The following is a 20,786-nucleotide window of genomic DNA, read 5'->3' on the forward strand; positions in this document are numbered from 1 at the left end:
ATTGAAATTTTGATGATCCCCGCCTTAAAAAACAGATTCATACTTCGTAAATACATACCTTTATTTATTTTAATTACATTAAGCTGTAGATTAGATGCAGATCATTCCAACAATTAAAAGAAAAAATTAAATTTTTTGAAAGTTTATTTTGACACAAATCGCCTGTTCTTAAGTGCAGTCTTGTCATTTTCTCTCAGGGGAGGTCAACATTACCGCTACATCGCCAAAAATTTTAATTCATTACCGCTACATTTTTAAAGATTTTCGACCGATCATTACCGCTACATTTTTTTGGTCGAAAACAACTCATTACCGCTACATATGGAATCTGCCACGTATCCAGGCACGGAATATAAGTTCCGTCTCAAAGCTTTCGCAAAGTTCTGCAGTTCTCATTCTAAAATTTTTGAATTTTTGGCAATGTTGACAGAAGTAAAATATATGGGCAGTGTCAAATAAAACGTTTAATTGCTGCGATGTATAAACACACACTGCTTCAAATATTTGAATATAATACTTAGCCCTTGATTTGTTGTATCTCATTCTACATATTTTGGAGTCACATGTGAATGTGGAATTATGTATTTCAGGAGGTACAGATCTTATGCATCTATATGTTGTACTTTACATCAATCTGTACACGCACAAGTACATGTAACTCAGTGGCTAACGAAATAGGCAATGTAGCGGTAATGTATACTTTTATTTGTAGCAGTTATGTAACGTTTTTTTTGTAGCGGTAATGACTGTAGCGGTAATGAAAATTTTAAAAATGTAGCGTTAATGATACGCACTCCTTTCTCAAATAGACAGAGGTTAATCAGACAGATTCTATGTCTTTGTAATTAGTTTTTTATTTAATAATGACTATCCTGATTATCTTCAGATCATTAATTAGACAAATATAAAGCTAATAAAAGTTTCTTATGGGACATCGGTTTGAAAGAAATCCTATAAATGTTCATATCTTTATTTAACATAAACTACTTGAAAATGAAAATAAATCAAGTTCATGAAAACATATCTAAAACGAGTTTTTATCATTCTGCATTTTATTTTGTATTTCATGAAGTTTACAATTCTAAGACACGATATACAAAGGAAATTATGACAAGGACCAAAAACTGAAATAAATTCTTAAATATTGCAAAATATATGTACGAAAGCCATGAAGGGACACGTCGATTTCTCAAAAAAGTAAAATCTAATTTGAGATCTCGAATTACACAATCCGTTCCCGCAGATTATCAATTCGTTCCCTCGATTTATAATTCGTGATCTCGAAGTACATATTTCGTCGTCACAAATAACTAATTCGTTCCCACGATTTATTAGAATTTTGAATTACATAATTCGTTTTCAAAGAAAATAATTCGAATCTCTATTTGTAATTTGAGATCTCGAATAACACAATCCAATCCCACTGATCAACATATCAGTTTAATGATTTTGGAAAACCGTTTTCTCGAATTTCATTCCTACATAACATATACATATATCCGAGTACATGTATAAAGGCTGGGAAATCCAATCCCTTGTATCAATTATCAATTAATCGTTCCTTGTAATTCGTTTCAGCAACCGGTAGTTCCAAACTTTTTTTTAAAAATTTAGTCACGTATATTTATTTTAGAAAAAAAAAACAATTAAACAGGACCCATGTTAACTTTTACTAGGGTTTTCAATGATTTTTATATACATGTAACATAGAAGTCTACGACTTGATTTGAACAAATATCTGTACTAGCATATGGATTTGAAAAAGTTTTTTTTCTCATTTTTAACTGAATTTGTAATAAAAAGTAGGATGTAAACTACTTCGTTTTCTATCCATTAAACAGGTGTTGTCATATCCGATATATGCAGATAAATAATAATGAAATCGTGGGACATTTTTCATTCCGAGGGAACGAATTTTATAAATTGAGAGAATGAATTAATCCGAGATAACAGATTGTGTAATTTGAAGGAACGAATTAATAATCTGTGAGAACGAATTGGTAGTCTGTGGGAACAGATTGTGTATTTCGAGATCTCAAATTATAAATCGAGGGAACGAATTAGTAATCCATGGGAATGGATTGTGTATTTCGAGATCTCGAATTATAAATCGAGGGAACGAATTGATAATCCGTGGAAACGGATTGTGTAATTCGAGATCTCAAATTAATTTTTACTTTTTTGAGAAATCGACGTGTCCCTTCATGGCTTTCGTAGTATATATGATTCTGTTAAAAATGACACGCATAAATATATTTGTCCAAATTGTTTCTTAAAAACCATTTCCAAGTAAATGCAAAAAGTAAATTATTACCCAGGAGAACATTTTAGTCTTAGTTATAGGTTTTTTTGGCAAAAGGGGCCCTAGTACTAGTACTATAGAGAATGTTTTCTGATACTAACCCAGGCTAAATAAGAGCCCTATATACACTAGTGAAAATGTTTTTGGACCATCAGTGAACAGAAATCATTGTTGTTTACATCCATTGAGAAAATGTATGAAAATAATGTGTTCATATTCCTTATCTTGGACTTCTAAAGTGTTAAAAATACTTGAAATGATTACAAAATTTGTAATTTATTGTAAATTTCTATTTATAGGAATTTAGATTTAAGGGTAGATCACTCTTACTGTAGGGAAAAAAGCACAGAATCAGAGCTCTTTAATGTGCAGTGTAATGATGGTTCTTAAAGCAAATGTAGCTGGGGTAAATAAAAGCGCAGGAATGTACCTAGAACTATAGTTTACCCACAGGATTTTCATTTAGATAGGTTGGACATATTTCTAATCTAAAAACCGAACAAAAATACAAAAACATGCAAGTAATCATTCATTTAAAAAAGAACTTTGTTTTGCTATTAATATTTGCATATTTAATAAGCAACTGGTACATACAAAAAAGGATTATCATTCACTATTTATCCAAGCACGTGCACGGAAAGGAAATGGCAACTGGCATATATGTTCAAGCTTTGCAGTTTCCATACAAAGAGGATACCAGGGTATTTCTATACTTAATTTTTTACTTAAACCAAATTCTTATCGAGGCATCAAAATGAAACATACATATTAATAAAAACTTAATGCATGTTTTCACGTAGTTGAAGTTTATACATGGATACGAAATCATGTCTAATAACATGGCATCCCTTAAGGACCAAATTTTTATAGAGTATACGTAACAAAATGTGCTTTTTTGATATTTTATTAGTTGAGTCCGTGCTTTTCGTGACTACTGGATTATAAATATCACTGAGAGGACGATCAAAGTTCAAAATTACGTTTGTCACAAGAGAGAATTATAGGGTTCATCATGAAAATTCTTGTTCTAGTATTTCTAATTTTCAATGTCGTCGAAAGTTGCATCTTCGCTAGCAAAGAGTGACGATCGGCTCCTCTACTCTTGGCTAGCGAAGATACAGAAGTTAACGCGGCATTATTTGATTTTCTTTAAATTAAGTTTAAATTAGATGCACCGTCGCCTTAAAGAGGGTGTTGCAGAAACTCGCGATTATTCCCTATATATCGAGAAGGACATTTAAATACCCTCGTTATGTCTTATTATAGATACAGCTACCTAGAGGACTATGTTTACGGCGGGTATTTCCTGCTTGATACAGCAAAACACTTTCGTCATTTTGCACGAAAAAGGTTGGAACAACAAAAAGCACAATGGCTAAAGCAGAATTTTGAAATATATACTGTAGACATCATGCGAAAATATTTTTTTCATGAAATAAAACTGCGTCCCATAATCACACTGTTGGTTTTACGTCCAAGACATTTTATTTGTTTCATATAAAATCTTGGCTATTAGCTAAGAGACCAAAATTGCAATAACTACAGTTTGCCAAAAAAAAAAAAATAAAAAATATATTATTTAAACAATACAGTAACTTTATTTTCCAAGACAAAACAAATAAAGCATTAGTTTTAAGTCAAAGCATATCAAGGAAAACAATTTAATCCTGCATTTTTAATATATAGATTAGTTATTACTCAATTAATTCTTGACATCCACCTCCCACCTCTCTTTCAAAATATATGTAATTTCATCGCACTACCATTAAATATAGAAAAAAATGCAAAAATGATCCATACCAAGATTCGAACCCATTCTCTGGTAAAAGTACTAGTTGGAAGCCCACCAGCATATCCACTGGACCATTTCGGACACGATGTTTTTACAGTGTTATTTAAAGTTCACATTTTGCATTTCGTTTGGAGAATAATTTTTATTCAATTTTTGCGTTTTTCAAAAATGTGCCTCTTTGAAACAAAAATCGGAAATGGCAGTTTTGAAGAAAATTCCTGCTTCTTTGTGTATATATCAAAATTATTTTGTTTCAAGGAGGCACTTTTTCAGAACAATGGGGATTCCCTATCTAAAAAACGGAAAATCTGATATATTTTGCCGTCACAAGAAGACTAATTTTCACATCATTTACTGGCAAAATGGAAGTCAATACACACCTTCCAAATATTGTTTCTCGTTGTGCTTTATATATTGTTGCATTTGAAAAAAATTAATATGAGTTTCTGCAACATAAAAATTCTTCTTTTAATCTGCTACACATTTAGGGAAAATAACAAAAGAACTGCAACACCCTCAAATTTAGGGTTACCGAATGATGCAAAATGTCGAAATTTTATTATTATTGTTTAATCTTTAATAACTGTTTCCTTTAGGAAAAAACTATAATTTAAAAAATCGAACATTTCAACTAATTCACTGAAATTACAAAAAAAAAAAAAATGATGCTTGACTGCAAAGAAATTGGACTTGTCAATGCAGATAAGGACGGTTATGAAGTTTTTCCTTTCGCGACACATCATTGTAGGTCTGTGATTGTAACTTATTTATTTCGTTGGTGTACTAAAGTTACGAAATTGACTTAATTCAACCCTCCTCAGTGAAACTGACATTAAGTTTTGTAAGCACAAAAGTTTGTGAAAGATGTGTCAAATTAATAGTAAAATGATGTATATCTGTATTTTTTAAAGCAAAGTGTGCTTTTCAAACCCCTGAATCAAATTGTCTACTTTCTTTGCTTATTATGCAACAATATACCTGCATACGTTTCGATCATTCCATAAATTTCTTAAGTACCTTTCACTACGAAGTACGAGAACAAAGTTAGAAATTTAAGGAGACCAGACTTTTTTGATAAAATGAATTATTTCAATAACAAAACCCTTTAATGGTAGACGAAGGTTTGTATGCTATCTCTATACATTTTATACTAAGTGATTTTTTCTATGATTTTATCTTTTTTTACCAGGAAAGTTGTCTTAACAGCATTAACTTCCTTACAGACAGATATTTAATTGAGAATATATAACAAAACCTGGTGCGTCAGTTGGACACGTGTGTTTCGGAATGCGACGAGGCGTTTTTATATTAATATAAAAACTGTTTTAATCAAATCTCAGAAAGGAGTCCAAAAAGAGCAATCAATCTAAAAGTGAATGTGTGAAACAATAAAAAAAATTGTTTTGTTCAAAGATTACCAACCAGATACATGTTATGTAAAATAATTGATCTTGCAAGCTACTTCTTAAGTTGAAGTTGAAACATACAGAGACAAAGAATGTTGAGTGAGAATGCTTGTTTATTGGATAACATTAACTTTATAACAAAATTATAGTTCAAGGGAGACCAACGGGATGATAACAGCAATTTTTTAATACGGTACAAAGGCTGGTATTTACAAAAGGCTTTTAATTGTGAAAACAGTCATTAACTTGGCATAAATACTTAATAAAAAGTGCACAAATAAAGAATTGCAAAAATTACATTTTGTGTCGAAATTTGTTTTGTATAATCACGCAGAAGCCTCAAACCAATTCAGAAGCTAAGAAACACAGAACAACTTAGAATTTAATAGGCTTTCCTACATTTGACAAGAAAATTATACCCCGGCACGGTATATCTAGCTAATACAAAGATCGCAAAGTACTCTTAACGTTTCTTTCTCCAAGATGTCCTTCATATATCTTTGCTTTTTTGCAGCAGAATTGTCAGATGTAAAACAAAAAAAAAAATAAACTCTGGGATCTGTATCTAATGGACTTTCCTCAGAGAAAAGTTGCAAATAAACCTGCAAAAAACATCTGTTTGGAGTTACAACTACTTTGCAATAATAAAACAACAGCTTTCTCTCTGATTCCACTTTACTTTACGGACCTTCTTTTATACAATAAAATTTTATATAATAAATTTTGCAGTGACTTTTTGGCACCCGTTACCCAAATTTATAACACCTCTTTTTCTAATAATTGTTTTTTTATTCAATATACAATTTGAACATGCATGATTTCTTTTAGGCATATAAATAAAGAAATGAAGCACCTATATATTTGATAAATTTTAAAAATGTTTTCATTTTCCTTTGTCAGAACTTAATAAGCTGTTATGTTGAAATATTTAATGTCTAACCAACGTTTTTCGTAATAAACCTGGTATTTATAGATATCATTTTTTTCATTACATCAACATTTTATGAGGTTCCTACAGTTTTTGATCGACCAGCTGAACTGCGATCTTGTACCACTCCTTTTTTAATTTTTTTTTTAATTACTTTTTTTAAATCCCTCTACACTTTTGGAATTAAGAATTGCTTGTATTTCTAGATATCCAAAGCAGATATAGTGTATATAAAATATATTGGCTCTTGAACATATTTTTGCATGAAGCGCAATTTTTACATATTTTCATGTATTTGACCATTTCAGAACAATTTTCAGTATAGTGACTCTGCTTTCTTTAAAAAAATCTTTTTCTTTGAGTAGATTGCAGGATAGTCTTGTAGTTTTCAATGAAATTGAAATTTTTTACCATTTCAATATTTGTTATTCTAAATCATATTTTGCATTTCACATTAAACGAACATCGATGATATTGGTATACTTTTGAAATTTGTTTCGTTGGGAATCTATTATAATCAATTCTTAATTTTTAGCAATATTCAATTTTAGTGATGTCGGCACCCTCGCTAATTATGCCAAAATTTAATTCTTGCGAAATATTCTGCTTATACGAGGTAGGCATACTTTCAGATGAGGGAAAAGGTAAAACAAAAAGTAAAAATAAATATTGAATCAATGTTAATTGAAAAATGTACCTGCTAACACATTCTATTCATTTTTAACCCTCGTCAGTGAAATTTAGGCCAGCATTTTTTTTATTTTTAGGTTTACGAACATCAGAATGAAAAAGTCCCGTAGGAGGAGGAAATAAAAAAAAAATAAAATTATTTTTTTGGGGATACATTATCGACTTTTTCTATATTAATTTTTGCTTCTTTTTTAATGCTCTCCTAACAGGCTCCTTGCCACTGGACACATAAGGGTTACAAAGGGGAAAATAGAACCCTTAATTGTTTACCAGTTGGGGCCAGTGATTTAAATGATAAATCTTGTGATGTTGGACAAAATACAGATTTTTTAAACTCTTTCAATATACACATATATTTATATATCTTCATATTAAATATAATTTTTTAATATGTATTAGATGAATGTGTTGAAATTGTTCTAAATATACTTGAGACCTAAAATAATAATTCCTTTCTTAAAACAGAAAGGGAGTATTGGGGAGTAGGATGGAATTTTTTTTCAATTAAGAGTAAAATAATTTTTCTGGCTGCCACAAAAGATACTACCTGCCTGTATATATTTGTATGAGATATACTTGTTTTTAAATATTTGAAATATTTTGTTTCTTTAGGCAAAATTATAATTGTTTATTTCTTCCTCAAATGGACTTAATCTCTCCCATAGTTTTATTCATTACATCTGATGCATAAGGAACCCCTTTCTGAAGAATGATGCTAAGACTGAAAGCTATAACAGACACTTAAACAATGAGAGCTACCATGGGCAGTTTTAAACCTGTGGGAGGAAATTAATTTACAGACAGATGACAGATACTTTTGAATACGGATACATTATCTCACCAACATGTCATTGTGCAACAAAGTTGTCAGCACTTTATTTGTTCCCTGAATGAGTGAGACGTTTTGAATGGCACTCCTATCGATAAATATTTACATTAAACCAAGGTTTAGTGCTGCTATGGACTTGACAAATCTACCTTCGTTACCCGCCATCATGCATTTTTTGAAACCGGAAGTACGAGTTCGTAAATTTGAAATCTCGATCCCGACTCAAATTTGACATCGGAAAGAAAAAATTCTGTTTTTCTCAATTTTATTTTTTTTCTGAAAATTCAAAAACTCGAGCGGCGGGTTTGTAAACCTAAAAATAAAAAAATGCTGGCCCTACATTAAGTTTTGTCAGCACAAAAGTTTGTGAACGATGTGTCAAATTGTAAAAAAAGTATAACTGTAGTTTTAAAGCAAAGTATGCTTTTTCAAACCCCAAATACATTTGTCAATTTCCTTTGCTTATGCAGCAATATACCTTCATACGTTTCGATCATTCTATAAATTTCATAACTACCTTTCACTACAAAGCACGAGAACAAAGTTAGAAATTGAAGGAGACCAAACTTTTTTGAAAAAATGAATTATTTTATAAATAATTTAATTTCACTTGTCTCAAGCAATTTCATTGGCTGAATCATTCAGAGGAACATAAAATATTTTGTATAACATAACTTGCCTACGTCACAATGAGTTACGTCAAAAACGTATTACTCCCCTTGACGTTACTTTTAATATAATACTCAATTTGAAGCCTTTTTCCGGGGGAAAATTGTCTCATTGTCTACACTGAAATCAAATTATAAGGAATGAAGTTTATTTCAAATTAGGTGATACGATATAACATAACTTGGGACAGTTTACGCTTTTTTATAAACCGCTTCGCGGTTCATAAAGCGTAAACTGCCCCAAGTTATGTTATATCGTATAACAAAATTTGAAATAAGCTTCCTTCCTTAAACAAAACCCTTTAATAGTAGACGAACGTGTGCATGGTGTGCATGATATCTCGATACATTTTATACTTAGTGGTTTAAATGAGACAATATTTTTTCAACCAGGAAACTTTTCTGAACAGCATATATTTAATTGAAGAATATAAAACAAAATTTGATGCGTCAGTTAGACACGTGTGTTTCAGCATGCGACGAGGCGTTTATATCTAGATGTGGAAAACTGTTTTAATCAAATCTCAGAAAGGAGTCCAAATAGAGCAGTCAATCTAAAAGTGAATGATTACAAACTAGGTACATGTTATGTTATACAATTGATCCTGAAAGGCTACCTCTTATGTTGAAGTTGAAACATACAAAGACCAAGAATATTGAGTGAGAATGCTCTTCTACGGAAGCCCATTTAGGACGTATCACAAAATATATTTGAATTCGTTATAACGATTTTTAGAATTCGTTATAACGAATTTAATTTGTTATAACAGATTTTTAGAATTCGTTATAACGAATTTAATTTGTTAAAACAGATTTATTGAATTCGTTATAACGAATTTAATATGTTATAACAGATTTATTGAATGCATTATAACGAATTTAATTTGTTATAACAGATTCATTAAATTCGTTATAACGAATATGATTTGTTATTATAGATTTGTTGAATTCGTTATAATCAAATTCTTGAATTGGTTATAACGAATTCAAAAAATCTGTAACAACATATTAAATTCGTTATAACGAATTCAATGAATCTGTAATAACAAATTAAATTCGTTATAACGAATTCAATGAATCTGTTATAACAAATTAAATTCATTATAACGAATTCAATAAATCTGTTATAACAAATTAAATTCGTTATAACGAATTCAATAAATCTGTTTTAACAAATTAAATTCGTTATAACGAATTCTAAAAATTGTTATAACGAATTCAAAAATATTTTTGATAGGTCCTAAATGTGCTTCCGTACTCTTCTATTGGATTCCACTAACTTTATAAGAAAATTACAGTTCAGGGGCGACCAAAGGGATGATAACAGCAAAGTTTGCTACGGTACAAAGGCTGAAATTTACAAAAGGATTTCCATTGCGAAAACAATCATTAAATTGGCAAACATACTTTGACAAATAAAAAGTGCACAAATACAGAATTGTAAAAAATACATTTTGTGTCGAAATTTGCTATGTATTATCACACAGAAGCCTCAAACAAGCTCGGAAGCAATGAAACACAGAACAAGCTTAGAATTTGACAGACTTTCCTACATTTGACAAAAAAAATATCTAGGTAATACAAAGATGGCTAAGTACTGTTAACGTATCTTTCTCCAAGATGTCTTTAATATATCTTTGCTTTTTTGCAGCAGAATTGTCAGATGTAAAATAAAAATTGAACTTAGCGGGTGGGGGAAGGGGGTGTCGATATTTAATGGACTTTCCTCAGAGATAAAGCTGTTGAATTTTTCTGAATTCAATTTTGAAAAAATACAATTGATGGTTCTTTCTCTAAGCGTAGGTTCACATATAAACCTGCAAAAACACCTGTTTGGAGTTAAAACTACTTTGCAATAACAAAACAAAAGCTTTCTCAGTGATTCCGTTTTCCTGTATGGTTCTTCTTTTATACAATAAAATTTGCATTGACTTTTTGACACCCGTTACCCAAATTTATCATACCTCAGGACCACAATGGGCTATTGACAACATCCTTATAGGTTTGTAGAGACTATCACCCATTTCCTCCCGCCGAAATATTGCCGACAGGTTGCCAACTTGGCATTTAACAAAAGGAATTTGAAAAAATATTCAGATTTACATATCTCAACAAAATGTTTCGAAATAATAATCTTAACTGTGGGTTTCAAAACATTTGAATTATATAGAATTATATATTTTTGGACCGCGAAAGAATTGGAAGGTATTCACATTCATTGTAGATATACAAAATGTAAAACTATTATTTTTTGCAATTGAAGAAAATAATGTTGAACATATGCTAAAATTTGAGCAAATCCTACCATATAGGCAATGAAGAATCGATGTAAAATATACTGTATTTGTGCATTTATTCATTAGAAAAGAAATTGTTAATTCTAATGAAATTCATTACTCGATGTGTTTATTAAGTCCTTCTGGATATTTTTTACAAATGAGGTCATTTTGCACAGGCGGAAAAGAAATCAATCCTAGCCTTATGCAGGTTTCTTTTGATGAGGCTATCCAAAGTGATGCCCCTTGGGAATTTAATTCGTTTGGAGAAATTAAAGACAACATGTGTACAAAAGGTGACAGTTCTATCGTGTGGGAGGAGGGCAAAGGAAATAGAAGTTTCACAACCAGTCAACTCATTGTTCAGGAGAGTTTCATGCTCCAATTCAAGGTAAAAGATTTGTAATAACTCTTTAGTAATGAATAAAAAGGATAGATGTTGATGAAACAATCAATCGGGGCAATCTCAGTTCTACTGAAATAGGTCGAAAAATAAGTTAGTCTATGCCAGGCATTTGTACATTTTGTATCCTTTAATATCTCTTCAAATTAACTAAAGGTGTCTTTTATAAACTTTTTTTTACAGATTTCAGTGGGATGTGATGACATTTACGATTCCTGTGAAGATTATGCTCCCTTACGTTTGGAATACAATAAGGATCCACGAAGTGACCAGTGGGATCTGGTGCGTCCACTCTGTCTCCCAGATCATGCTCTACTGTCAGAGTGTGAACCCAGGCACTATCACTCGGCGTCCGTCTATACTCATGATGCGTATCATTCGTGGACTCTTGTGACCATTCCACTGACTGAGAAAACATTTTCCAGGTATATCTCTTTTCTAGAATATCCTGACGAACATACTTCTTTCAAAATGAAAAAAAATTGTGAGTGTATTCTCGTCCTTGTTTTTTTTAAAGTTCAACTCGCTTCCGATGGATCCAGGATGCCATATCTAAAGTCGGAACATCTTGGGCACTTGACGATATCTATGTAGGAGAGAAATGCCCAGATTTATGTCATTCCAGGGGAATTTGTGTTAATGGAAAATGCTTCTGTGAAAGGGGATACTTTGGTAAGTTTGATGAAACTAATCTTTAATAAATAGATTTTGCATTCATTCATTGTTTGTTCATCAATCTTTACATTACATCACACAAAATACTTTTAACAGTAAAATTAGCGAAATGCAAGTATGCAGTTAAAATTGTTTGAATGTTTGACAATATACAGTGTACGTAGAAAGTATTACAGGAAATATTTTATTTATTTTAGGAAAATCTTGTCTTCCTCGCCCAGATAGTTTGATAAGCACGTTGTATGACTCCTTTGAGGGAGGTATTTTCTCATTTTATTGGGAATCCATCACCGGAGGTGGAATAGGTTTCGGCTGTGGAGCCCTACGTCCATTTGCTCATGGCAAAACATTGTACTTTAACGGATGTGGTCAACGAGAGGCAAAAACTGTAGAGATGGATCTGAGAAAAGCTAGGTAAAAAGATGTTTGGTGAAAGCATGAATATTTGAATTTACGTTTAATTATAAATGTAAATGAATTTAATTTCTAATTTCTCGGAAATATGTAAAACAGTTACGATTCTGAAAATTAATGATACCGGTATCTCAGCTGCGCTATTTACCATATATGAAAAGAGATATGTAATTGTCTTGTGAAATAGCCTTACGTTTATGTTTCTAATATTTTTGTTTGCATCTGCAGAAAAATCATGTTTGTTCTACAAATCGGATGTCCTGCTCAGACAGCAAGTTGTAACATTCAGTCTGGAAGAAATGGCTCATACAGTGGAGTTTTACTACAATACACTCTTAATAGGGTATAACTTATCATCAGCTCATGTAAAGAGATAAAAACTTAATAGAATCTTGTTTCTATTTTGAAAAAGATGACAAGGATCTCTTTGAAGTAAAAAGAGAGTACAATTGGTTAAAAGAAAAATATGTTGGATGCTATATTGATACAAAATACGACTGCAATTTGTTAAGCTCTTCTCTAGAAACGGAATATTATAATCAACTATTTATCTACAGCAAATTTTCATAATTCATTCATGTTTTAATTATTGTTGTATAATTAACTAATCGCACTCAATACTTTGATTATAAAACGCCTAGATTACTTCTTTCAGGGAGCGGAATGGAAGTTATTATCTCGTCATGATGCTGAAGAATATTTATTGCCTAAAAGAGCAGCCTACGATATACCAGATGACGCTAAACAGGAAGGGGTACAGTTCAGGTGGTGGCAACCAGTCCATCGTAACAAAGGTTACGATCAGTGGGCCATTGACAAAGTTGAGGTCATCAAGTAAGTAATGATTAATCATGTGATCATTAATGTTTTAAATTTCATTAACATTTTACGCACGATGGGTGGGACCGGTCGTCAGGGGATGCTCACTCCTCCATGGCACCTTATACTGTTCGTTATCTCCATATGTTTCATCCAAATATGAAGTGAAATTTAGGTCAATACATTGTATTCTATATATGATATAGTTGCATTTTTTATTATTTTAATTGAAACATTATTGTTTTCTAAAATTAAGTAATAGCATTTCATTATGAAATGAATGGATTAAATAATTCTTTTGAATTACATGTTTTTGACGTGGTCTTGTTTTATTTAGGGACCACAGAGCGCATAATATGAGATTTAGATCCAGATTGAGTGGTGATACAACATAACAAGGATTAAGACTTTATATCAATTTTTGATTGCATTTATTGTTTTGTCATTCGGTAATGTATTTGTATATATAATTTATTTAAGGTTAATGGACTATTCATCAACTCTAAAATGTAATGCTGTGCTTTTTTTTCTTGAATTTATCATTGTGTAAGACTTCAATAACAGGTGTTATGGTGAGTTTTAAAGGAGCCAAAATAATATGTATTTTTGGGGTTACAAAATTTTTGAAGCACACACGATAAAAGATAAAAAAAAAGAAATACGGAATTAATAGAAATCTGTAAGCTTTACAGAACAGGCTAATAGCATCTTATTACGTTTCATTATATCCAAGAAACGAAATGTAATGTTTATGTTAACATTTATTTTAACGTGAATTGACATAAATTGACAAATTCATGAATTCCTTTTATACAAAGGCTAAACATTTGTATGTAAAACAGGTGATTATAAACATCAGCCCCGAGACCTTTACATGGCACCTTAGTGACAGATCTTTTTGGTCATTATTCTGGGTGTAGGAAGGCTAAACATAAACCAAGTTTATTTGTTAAGTAGATGCACGGGAGTCCTTCCATTCTTTGGTAACACTCCCTGCAATGCACGTGTTTTGCGTGTTTCTGGTTTAGTGTTGTGTCATGCTTTCTTTTCTTGTATGAGAATGGGCACATGTTAAATCTCATTTAATTCGTCAGTTGATTAAACAGGTGACACATGTGACATCTCTGACTTTGATTTAGTAAAGTATAGTTAATACTTTGATTCTTTATTATACAATAGTTTTAAAGTTTAAGGAGCATTTATAAATATTGAATTAAATACGGTATGTGTGTATTATTTTTTGTTATGAAATGGGAATATACAATAGTATTTCCTGTTAATATACTAAAATTGCATATAGAATATTTTTTTAATGATATAATATAGCAATCTGAAATTCATGATATAAATACTTTTATTTATTAAAAACTCTTGATTTTCTGTAGCAAACACTGTGATACCTCAATAACCTTAAGTTAACAATTTTGTGAATGATATATAGTTATTAGATTTAATGTAGAGTTGAACTATTTCTCCCTTAAATAGCCTACGACCTTTGCAATGATTTTAGATAATATGGCTGGACGTTTTGGCAGAGGTGTACCTTGGATGTTATATATTCATGAATAAAAACCATATAATCACCAGCTTTAATCATCCATTTTCTGTCTGGGATTTCAAAATGAATGAATTATTGAATAGTTAAATATCAACAATATAAACAGTTAAAGTGCTTAACATATGTAAAAGGAATTCATATTAAACCAGTAAGAATTCGATCATGTGAAACGCAATAAAATCGCACCAAGCGCAGTTGCAAAGAAAAGATGCACACTAAACACAACACACAAAAAGAGTTTAATAATAATACGCTGTACCGCTTATAAAAGAACAACATCAATGTTGTGTAATGCTACAAAATACTTATTTTCACCTTAAATAACAACTTACAAAAATAACGAAGAAATCAATTGTTAATTTATAAAAATCCTCCTAAAAATATGTTCAAGGTGAAGAGAGATTTCTTATCTACAAAATATTAAATAAGTTCAACCTATCCTCTTTATCCTATCATTAAGCCGAAGGCTGAATGACGTTTGTCATACTTATTGTTATGTCATTATTTACACAAACTGAATTGTCTATGGATTTTCCGGGGTTTTTTTCTCCGACCATGACAAGGCGCTTAAGGCGGGTGTGGCCGGTCGACAGGGGATACTCATTCCACGTATCACTGGTGTTTTTGAAGGTCCTTGTTTGCTCTGCTCCGATTTTGTATTGTTTGAATGGAGCTTAAATACTGATCGTTATCTCCATGCTTCATTCACAAGTAACAAATTACACGAAATAAACAATTACAGTTTGTACTACTAGAAGTTGAACATTCCAAAATCTTAATTTTAAAAAAAAAATTTTATCGCAGTAGCATAAACATGTATGGAATTATCAGGGTAAGTAACTTTGACTACGTACATTTGTATTTATACGACCCCGCTACACGGGACATCTTATGTTCTTATTCGTTTCACTTAAACGAACATAAAACATTTATGAAATAAACACAAACTCGTGAAATAGGATATGAAGCACTCTAAAAGTGCAGTTTTATTATTAAACACAATACACATTATATCTCTTTTTCTAATGTCCTCATCAATGTCCGAATTCTACAAAATAGAATATAAATATTTTCAACAAAGTATAAAGTTAATATAATATTTAAAACTAAGCAATGGGCGGGTGGGTGGGACTTATACGACTGCACGAAATAGAGCCTTCTAACTGTTCTAATGGCTTTCCCTATACAAAATTTCTTTCATGGTCACTAATAGCCCGTGCTATGAATATTTATGTCACCTGACTAGATGACCATCCTAACAGCCAATAGATGACAAGAATAAACAAACACAAACACGTGTCTGAGTAACATTAATAAATACGTTTCTGCTCGCTATCTTAACTAGGCAGTAAATAGAGTGATTACTTATCACGACGAACGCTTTACTAGACATACTAGTTAAATAAACAAGGTATTTCTTTCAGTGATTTTAAAAGGTAACATATGTAAGAAAATATGGAGATAACGGAAATTATTCAAGATCAAAAGTCCAAAAAAACAATACAAAAAAAGATGCAGAGCAAACACAGACCTCCAAACCATCGGAGGTGGGATCAAGTGCCATGGAGGAGTGAGCATCCATTGCTGACCGGTCACTCCCGCGGTGTGCTCCTTGTCATGATCGGGAAATAACGTAGAAAATAACGTAGAAATCCTTCGTCAAAGCAGGGTATAAATATTGACTAATAATTAGTATGAAAAAAGTCAGTCAGCAATAATAAATTGTGTTTGCTGACAAGGTCATTGTATCGACCATAGAATTTACGAAATGATGAATTTAAATGAGACTGCTGCTATTCTTGTTTCATCAACTTGTTTGTCAATAATTTACCTCGATTAAGAATTGTCCATACGTAGACCATGCTCTTGTGTATCGATTCATCTGAGATATATAAACTACGTATGCAGGTGATGAAGGTATATTGCTGCATAAGTAAGGAAAGTTGACGAAAGAATAGTTGAAGTCATCACGTTTATCATACAGCTTGGTTGTTAGATTACCATTAACGTCTTTTTCAAGTAAGATATTCAAATATGAAACGGATGTGTCAGACTCTGTGGTATCTTTTATCTCAAGCTCACCAGAATATAAGAATGGAAATTACCATTGATAATTGGTAATACGTCTTCGATATATCTTTAACATCGACTGAAGGCCATGCAAGTGTTTGCTTCTTTTCACGCATAAGATTTTGCACAAATTCTGCTTTATATTAATATAAAAATAGGTCTGCTTATAACGGGGCGCAATTGGTACCCACTGGAATTCCAATAGATTGTTGGAATATCTGGTCTCCAAAAACAAATAGATATTGTCAATCAGAAAAATCAAGCATCTTTTTTATGTCAACTTCAGAGTTCTTGTGAGTACAATCAGAATGTTTTAACAAAATATTTTTGCAAATGACCAATAACAAGATAAGTTGATTTATGAGTTCCGGTTTTATTGAAAAAACAGTTGTCAATGATATCAAAAAGCCCCAACTTTAATTTATCATGGGGAATGATTGTGTATAAAGTTGAAAAGTCGTAAGTTTTAAAGCTGTTGATTTTGGTGAAATCTTTTGAAATCAAATTGTCCAAAAGTTCCTTGGAACTTTTAAGTATCCAAATCTGATTTACACAACTTCTTGAATACATTGTTGCACAGTACTGTTGAAGTTTCTCCTTCACTTCTGTTAAGAGTCAGTCCGCGAGAAAACCATGCAGAACTGTCCAAATCGAAGGTTGTCATATCTTAATGAAATTTGGTGGGTAGTTAGACTTTATAATATGTTATTAAAAAATGACCAAAAAAAATCCCATCATTCAACATGGCAGCCGTAGGCAGCACCACCTCCTTTTTGCACATTAAAGTGCAAATGCACTTAAAAAATTCAAGAAAATGGTAAAATTCACATTTGATTTATTTTACTCAAAATTAAACTTGCATTTCCATTAAGGTATTTTGAATAACATAAGACTATGTTCTTTCAAAATTGACATTTATCATAATCAAATATGCAATATATCAAAGGGCAGACAACTCTTGAAAATTGGCATGATGCCAATTTTCAAGAATTGCCAAAAGTTTTACAAATTTAATGCCCAAAATTTTCCAAGACCAATCTTTGAAATTAATTTTTTTGATTTTATTGCACAAATATAACTCTAAACATTATCTTTGCCAAATATTGAGCTTGGGAAATAATAAATAATTGAGATATGGGGATTTACAAATTGCCAATTTTCGAAAAAATTGCTCAAACTCAAGTGGGTTACAAAGTCAAATATAGTACTTTAAATTATAAATAATTGTTGTTAGATATTGAAACATGTAAAAATTTTCTTTGAAATAATAATTAAGAGTGAAAAATATTAAAATTAAAAATTAAATAAAACTAAATTGTCAGAAATTACCCCTAATATGAGGATTAGCATTTTGCCAATTGTTTAGAAATTTAAAAAAAAAGCATAATAAATTGTATTGGCTTATACTTGCAATTTTTCAACAATCATATGAATATATCATGTTCCTTACAAGGGAAATTACAAGTATTTAAATTCAAATGGACTCAGTATAATTTTTATATAAATTTTGAGACTTGAACATATAAAATTTGAGCCTTCAGTAAGTTGTTTGCTAGCTGCAGAACTGTAGCTCTCCGAAAAAATATATAATGATAGACCGGACGGCTACAGTGCCACCTGTATTTTTATTGCGCATAAAAAATGCGCTTGGTTCTAAATTAATTCTTCCAAATTCTTACCTCAATTGCAAAAACGGCTAGATTTCAATAAAGTCCTTACTCCTTTATCAATTAACGGCATGGTTTACATCACAGGTGCTGGAGGACAGGAACACCCCCCCCCCCAAACAATACAATGTGATATAATCTATCCTATCAATTTAGAAAATTTGTTTAAAGTTACATTTTATAAAAATATCTACCCTCTCTTTATGATTTTTATATAGAGAATGTAGAGTATATTTAATAGAACGTTTGTTTTAGGTAATTTTTCGATTTGCTGGTATAGATCTTATCACAAATATGGCAATGAAATATATTTTATGAGAAAAAATTCGAAAAAGCCTAGGGGTCTATATCGAAAGGGGGGGTCCTGTCCTCAAGCACCTGTTGTTTACATCTGTACGAAGCGCGTTAGACCGAAATATCTTCTCAATTCCAGGTCCAGGAGGGCTATTAGAAACAATTATAAGGAATGTTTTGTTGTGGAAACAGTGACAGAATATGTTAGGAACACACAGTTGATAATATTTTGAGATGATAGTTTTAAAAACATGGAGTTAAATCGAGAAAACCGCACATTGTGGGTGGCACTGTAGCTCTCCGGTCTATTTCACATTTTATCGTCATATTTGTTTGATTAATGATTGCACTAATATTGGATGGGATCCGAATATAGTTCTTGTTTTAGCCTTGTTATTTATCAAGCAATAGATATCAATTGGTTACCTTTTTCTTTTCGATGTTTCGAAGATACCTAGTTGAAGTTGATCACGTGTTACCGGTTCAAACAAAAGTGTAACCGGGCGTTGAATGACAGAACGAGATGTTGATGATGACAGGTGCTTTGCAGTTATTTCTTAAAGAGCGATATATGGTAAGTGTCTCAATTGGCCCCTTAAAATGAATATCTCAATTTTACTTTATATATAGCTTTAATTTGTACAGCTATATATGCAACCTTTATTGGTCATTTTCATTTTTATCAAAATGCCGTTATTTTAGAAATATGACATCAAAAAAATCACGTTTTCCCGCCATTTCAGCAAATTTTGTATAAAACTGCTTATTTTCAAGCAGTTTTTCTTCCAGAAAATATAGAGCGCAGCCTAGAACAAGCTTCATATTTTTACCAATGATGTATCTATCCAATACTAATTAGTGACAGAAAAAGTATGCATGTTCTGCACTGCGCTCTATGTTTCCCATAAGAAAAAACATCAAGAAAAAGGCATATTTTTTGGCTTTTTTGTTAAATAGCAAAAATAGCATTATTTTCATGTCATTTACAGCTAGTGAGTGCATATAATTGTGAAAAATATATTGGAAATATTTCAAATATAGTCTCTTCTACAAAATAAGTATCAATTAATCATATCTGAATGTCATTCTAAAATGTTGATTTTTAGGGGGCCAAAATTGGCTCTTATCATATATACTCCTTTATTAGTATTCTTACGGATAAAATGAACACATTATGCTCAGGTTATTTTCTCACAAGAAGAATTAAAGTATAAAGTCAGTGTTTTTGAACCATTACCCTTTCATTAATTTCTTACGCTAAGAGTTCAGTGGTGCTTATGCGATTTTACATAACTAATTGGAAGAGTTAATAAGGTAAGATTAGAAACATGTTTTGGGAAAGATCGTTTTTCTTGATCTTACCTTTATTTATTTGGCAGTTACTTTGCTTGATGTACATTAATGAACATTTTTTATATAAAATTTAATTTATAAAATAAAGCAAACACTTTTTTGTATTTTTGTATTCCAAAGATATGAAAGGCATTCGTACATGAAACCATTCTTTTTGCATTTATATATGTTTGTTACATACTGCAGGGGTCATTAGTTTTGCATCTATATCTAAGTTTGTTTTGCGAAAAGGTCTGATGATTATACATTCATGGTCATTTATTTTTATTATCTTCGAAATTATAATAAGTGTTTGTCTTCCTGTATGATGTATTAATTGTTGCCATTTCCGCCGCTCATACAGACCTTAAGGACAGATGATACAAACAAAGAATGGATGCCTGGGTTGGTATAAATTTCTTTCACCTAATTTCATTGCAAATGATTCAAAAAACAAATTTCTAGGATATAAAGAAATTGTAAACCTTCTGTGATGTTCAAAACTCTACCCTTCTGAAACCATCCTTATTATTCTATCAAATATTTTTCACTTCAAATTCGATTTTTGTGCAATTTTGAATAAAAAAATTAAAACTAAGCGGTGAAATTTATTCATTTTATTTATTAAAACCCAAGACCCAAATTGTTATTTTCAATTTTTTG

The 20,786-nt window shown here is 31.2% G+C and overlaps 1 protein-coding gene across 1 annotated transcript; it reads left to right on the plus strand.

The window, feature by feature from the left end:
• The first annotated feature begins 2,007 nt into the window (after positions 1–2,007).
• Positions 2,008–14,054, plus strand: LOC134258521 (reelin-like). Its single transcript, XM_062741088.1, has 9 exons — positions 2,008–2,018; positions 10,582–10,617; positions 11,071–11,282; positions 11,478–11,719; positions 11,812–11,966; positions 12,167–12,383; positions 12,612–12,726; positions 13,039–13,217; positions 13,540–14,054. Exons 3-9 carry the CDS (start codon positions 11,097–11,099, stop codon positions 13,595–13,597), a joined length of 1,152 nt encoding a protein of 383 aa, XP_062597072.1. The 5' UTR covers positions 2,008–2,018; positions 10,582–10,617; positions 11,071–11,096; the 3' UTR covers positions 13,598–14,054.
• Positions 14,055–20,786: the final 6,732 nt, after the last annotated feature.

The sequence above is a fragment of the Saccostrea cucullata genome, unplaced genomic scaffold (assembly GCF_032062105.1).
Source record: "Saccostrea cucullata isolate Sc308-1 unplaced genomic scaffold, CSIRO_AGI_Scuc_v1 ctg2047, whole genome shotgun sequence".
In the NCBI taxonomy this organism is placed as follows: Eukaryota; Metazoa; Mollusca; class Bivalvia; order Ostreida; family Ostreidae; genus Saccostrea; species Saccostrea cuccullata.

Coding starts and splice junctions, on each gene's coding strand:
- LOC134258521 (XM_062741088.1), top strand. CDS start 11,097: ATGCAGGTTTCTTTTGATGAGGCTATCCAAAGTGATGCCCCTTGGGAA. Junction 11,967..12,166: donor CTGTGAAAGGGGATACTTTG/GTAAGTTTGATG, acceptor TATTTATTTTAG/GAAAATCTTGTCTTCCTCGC. Junction 12,384..12,611: donor ATGGATCTGAGAAAAGCTAG/GTAAAAAGATGT, acceptor TTGCATCTGCAG/AAAAATCATGTTTGTTCTAC.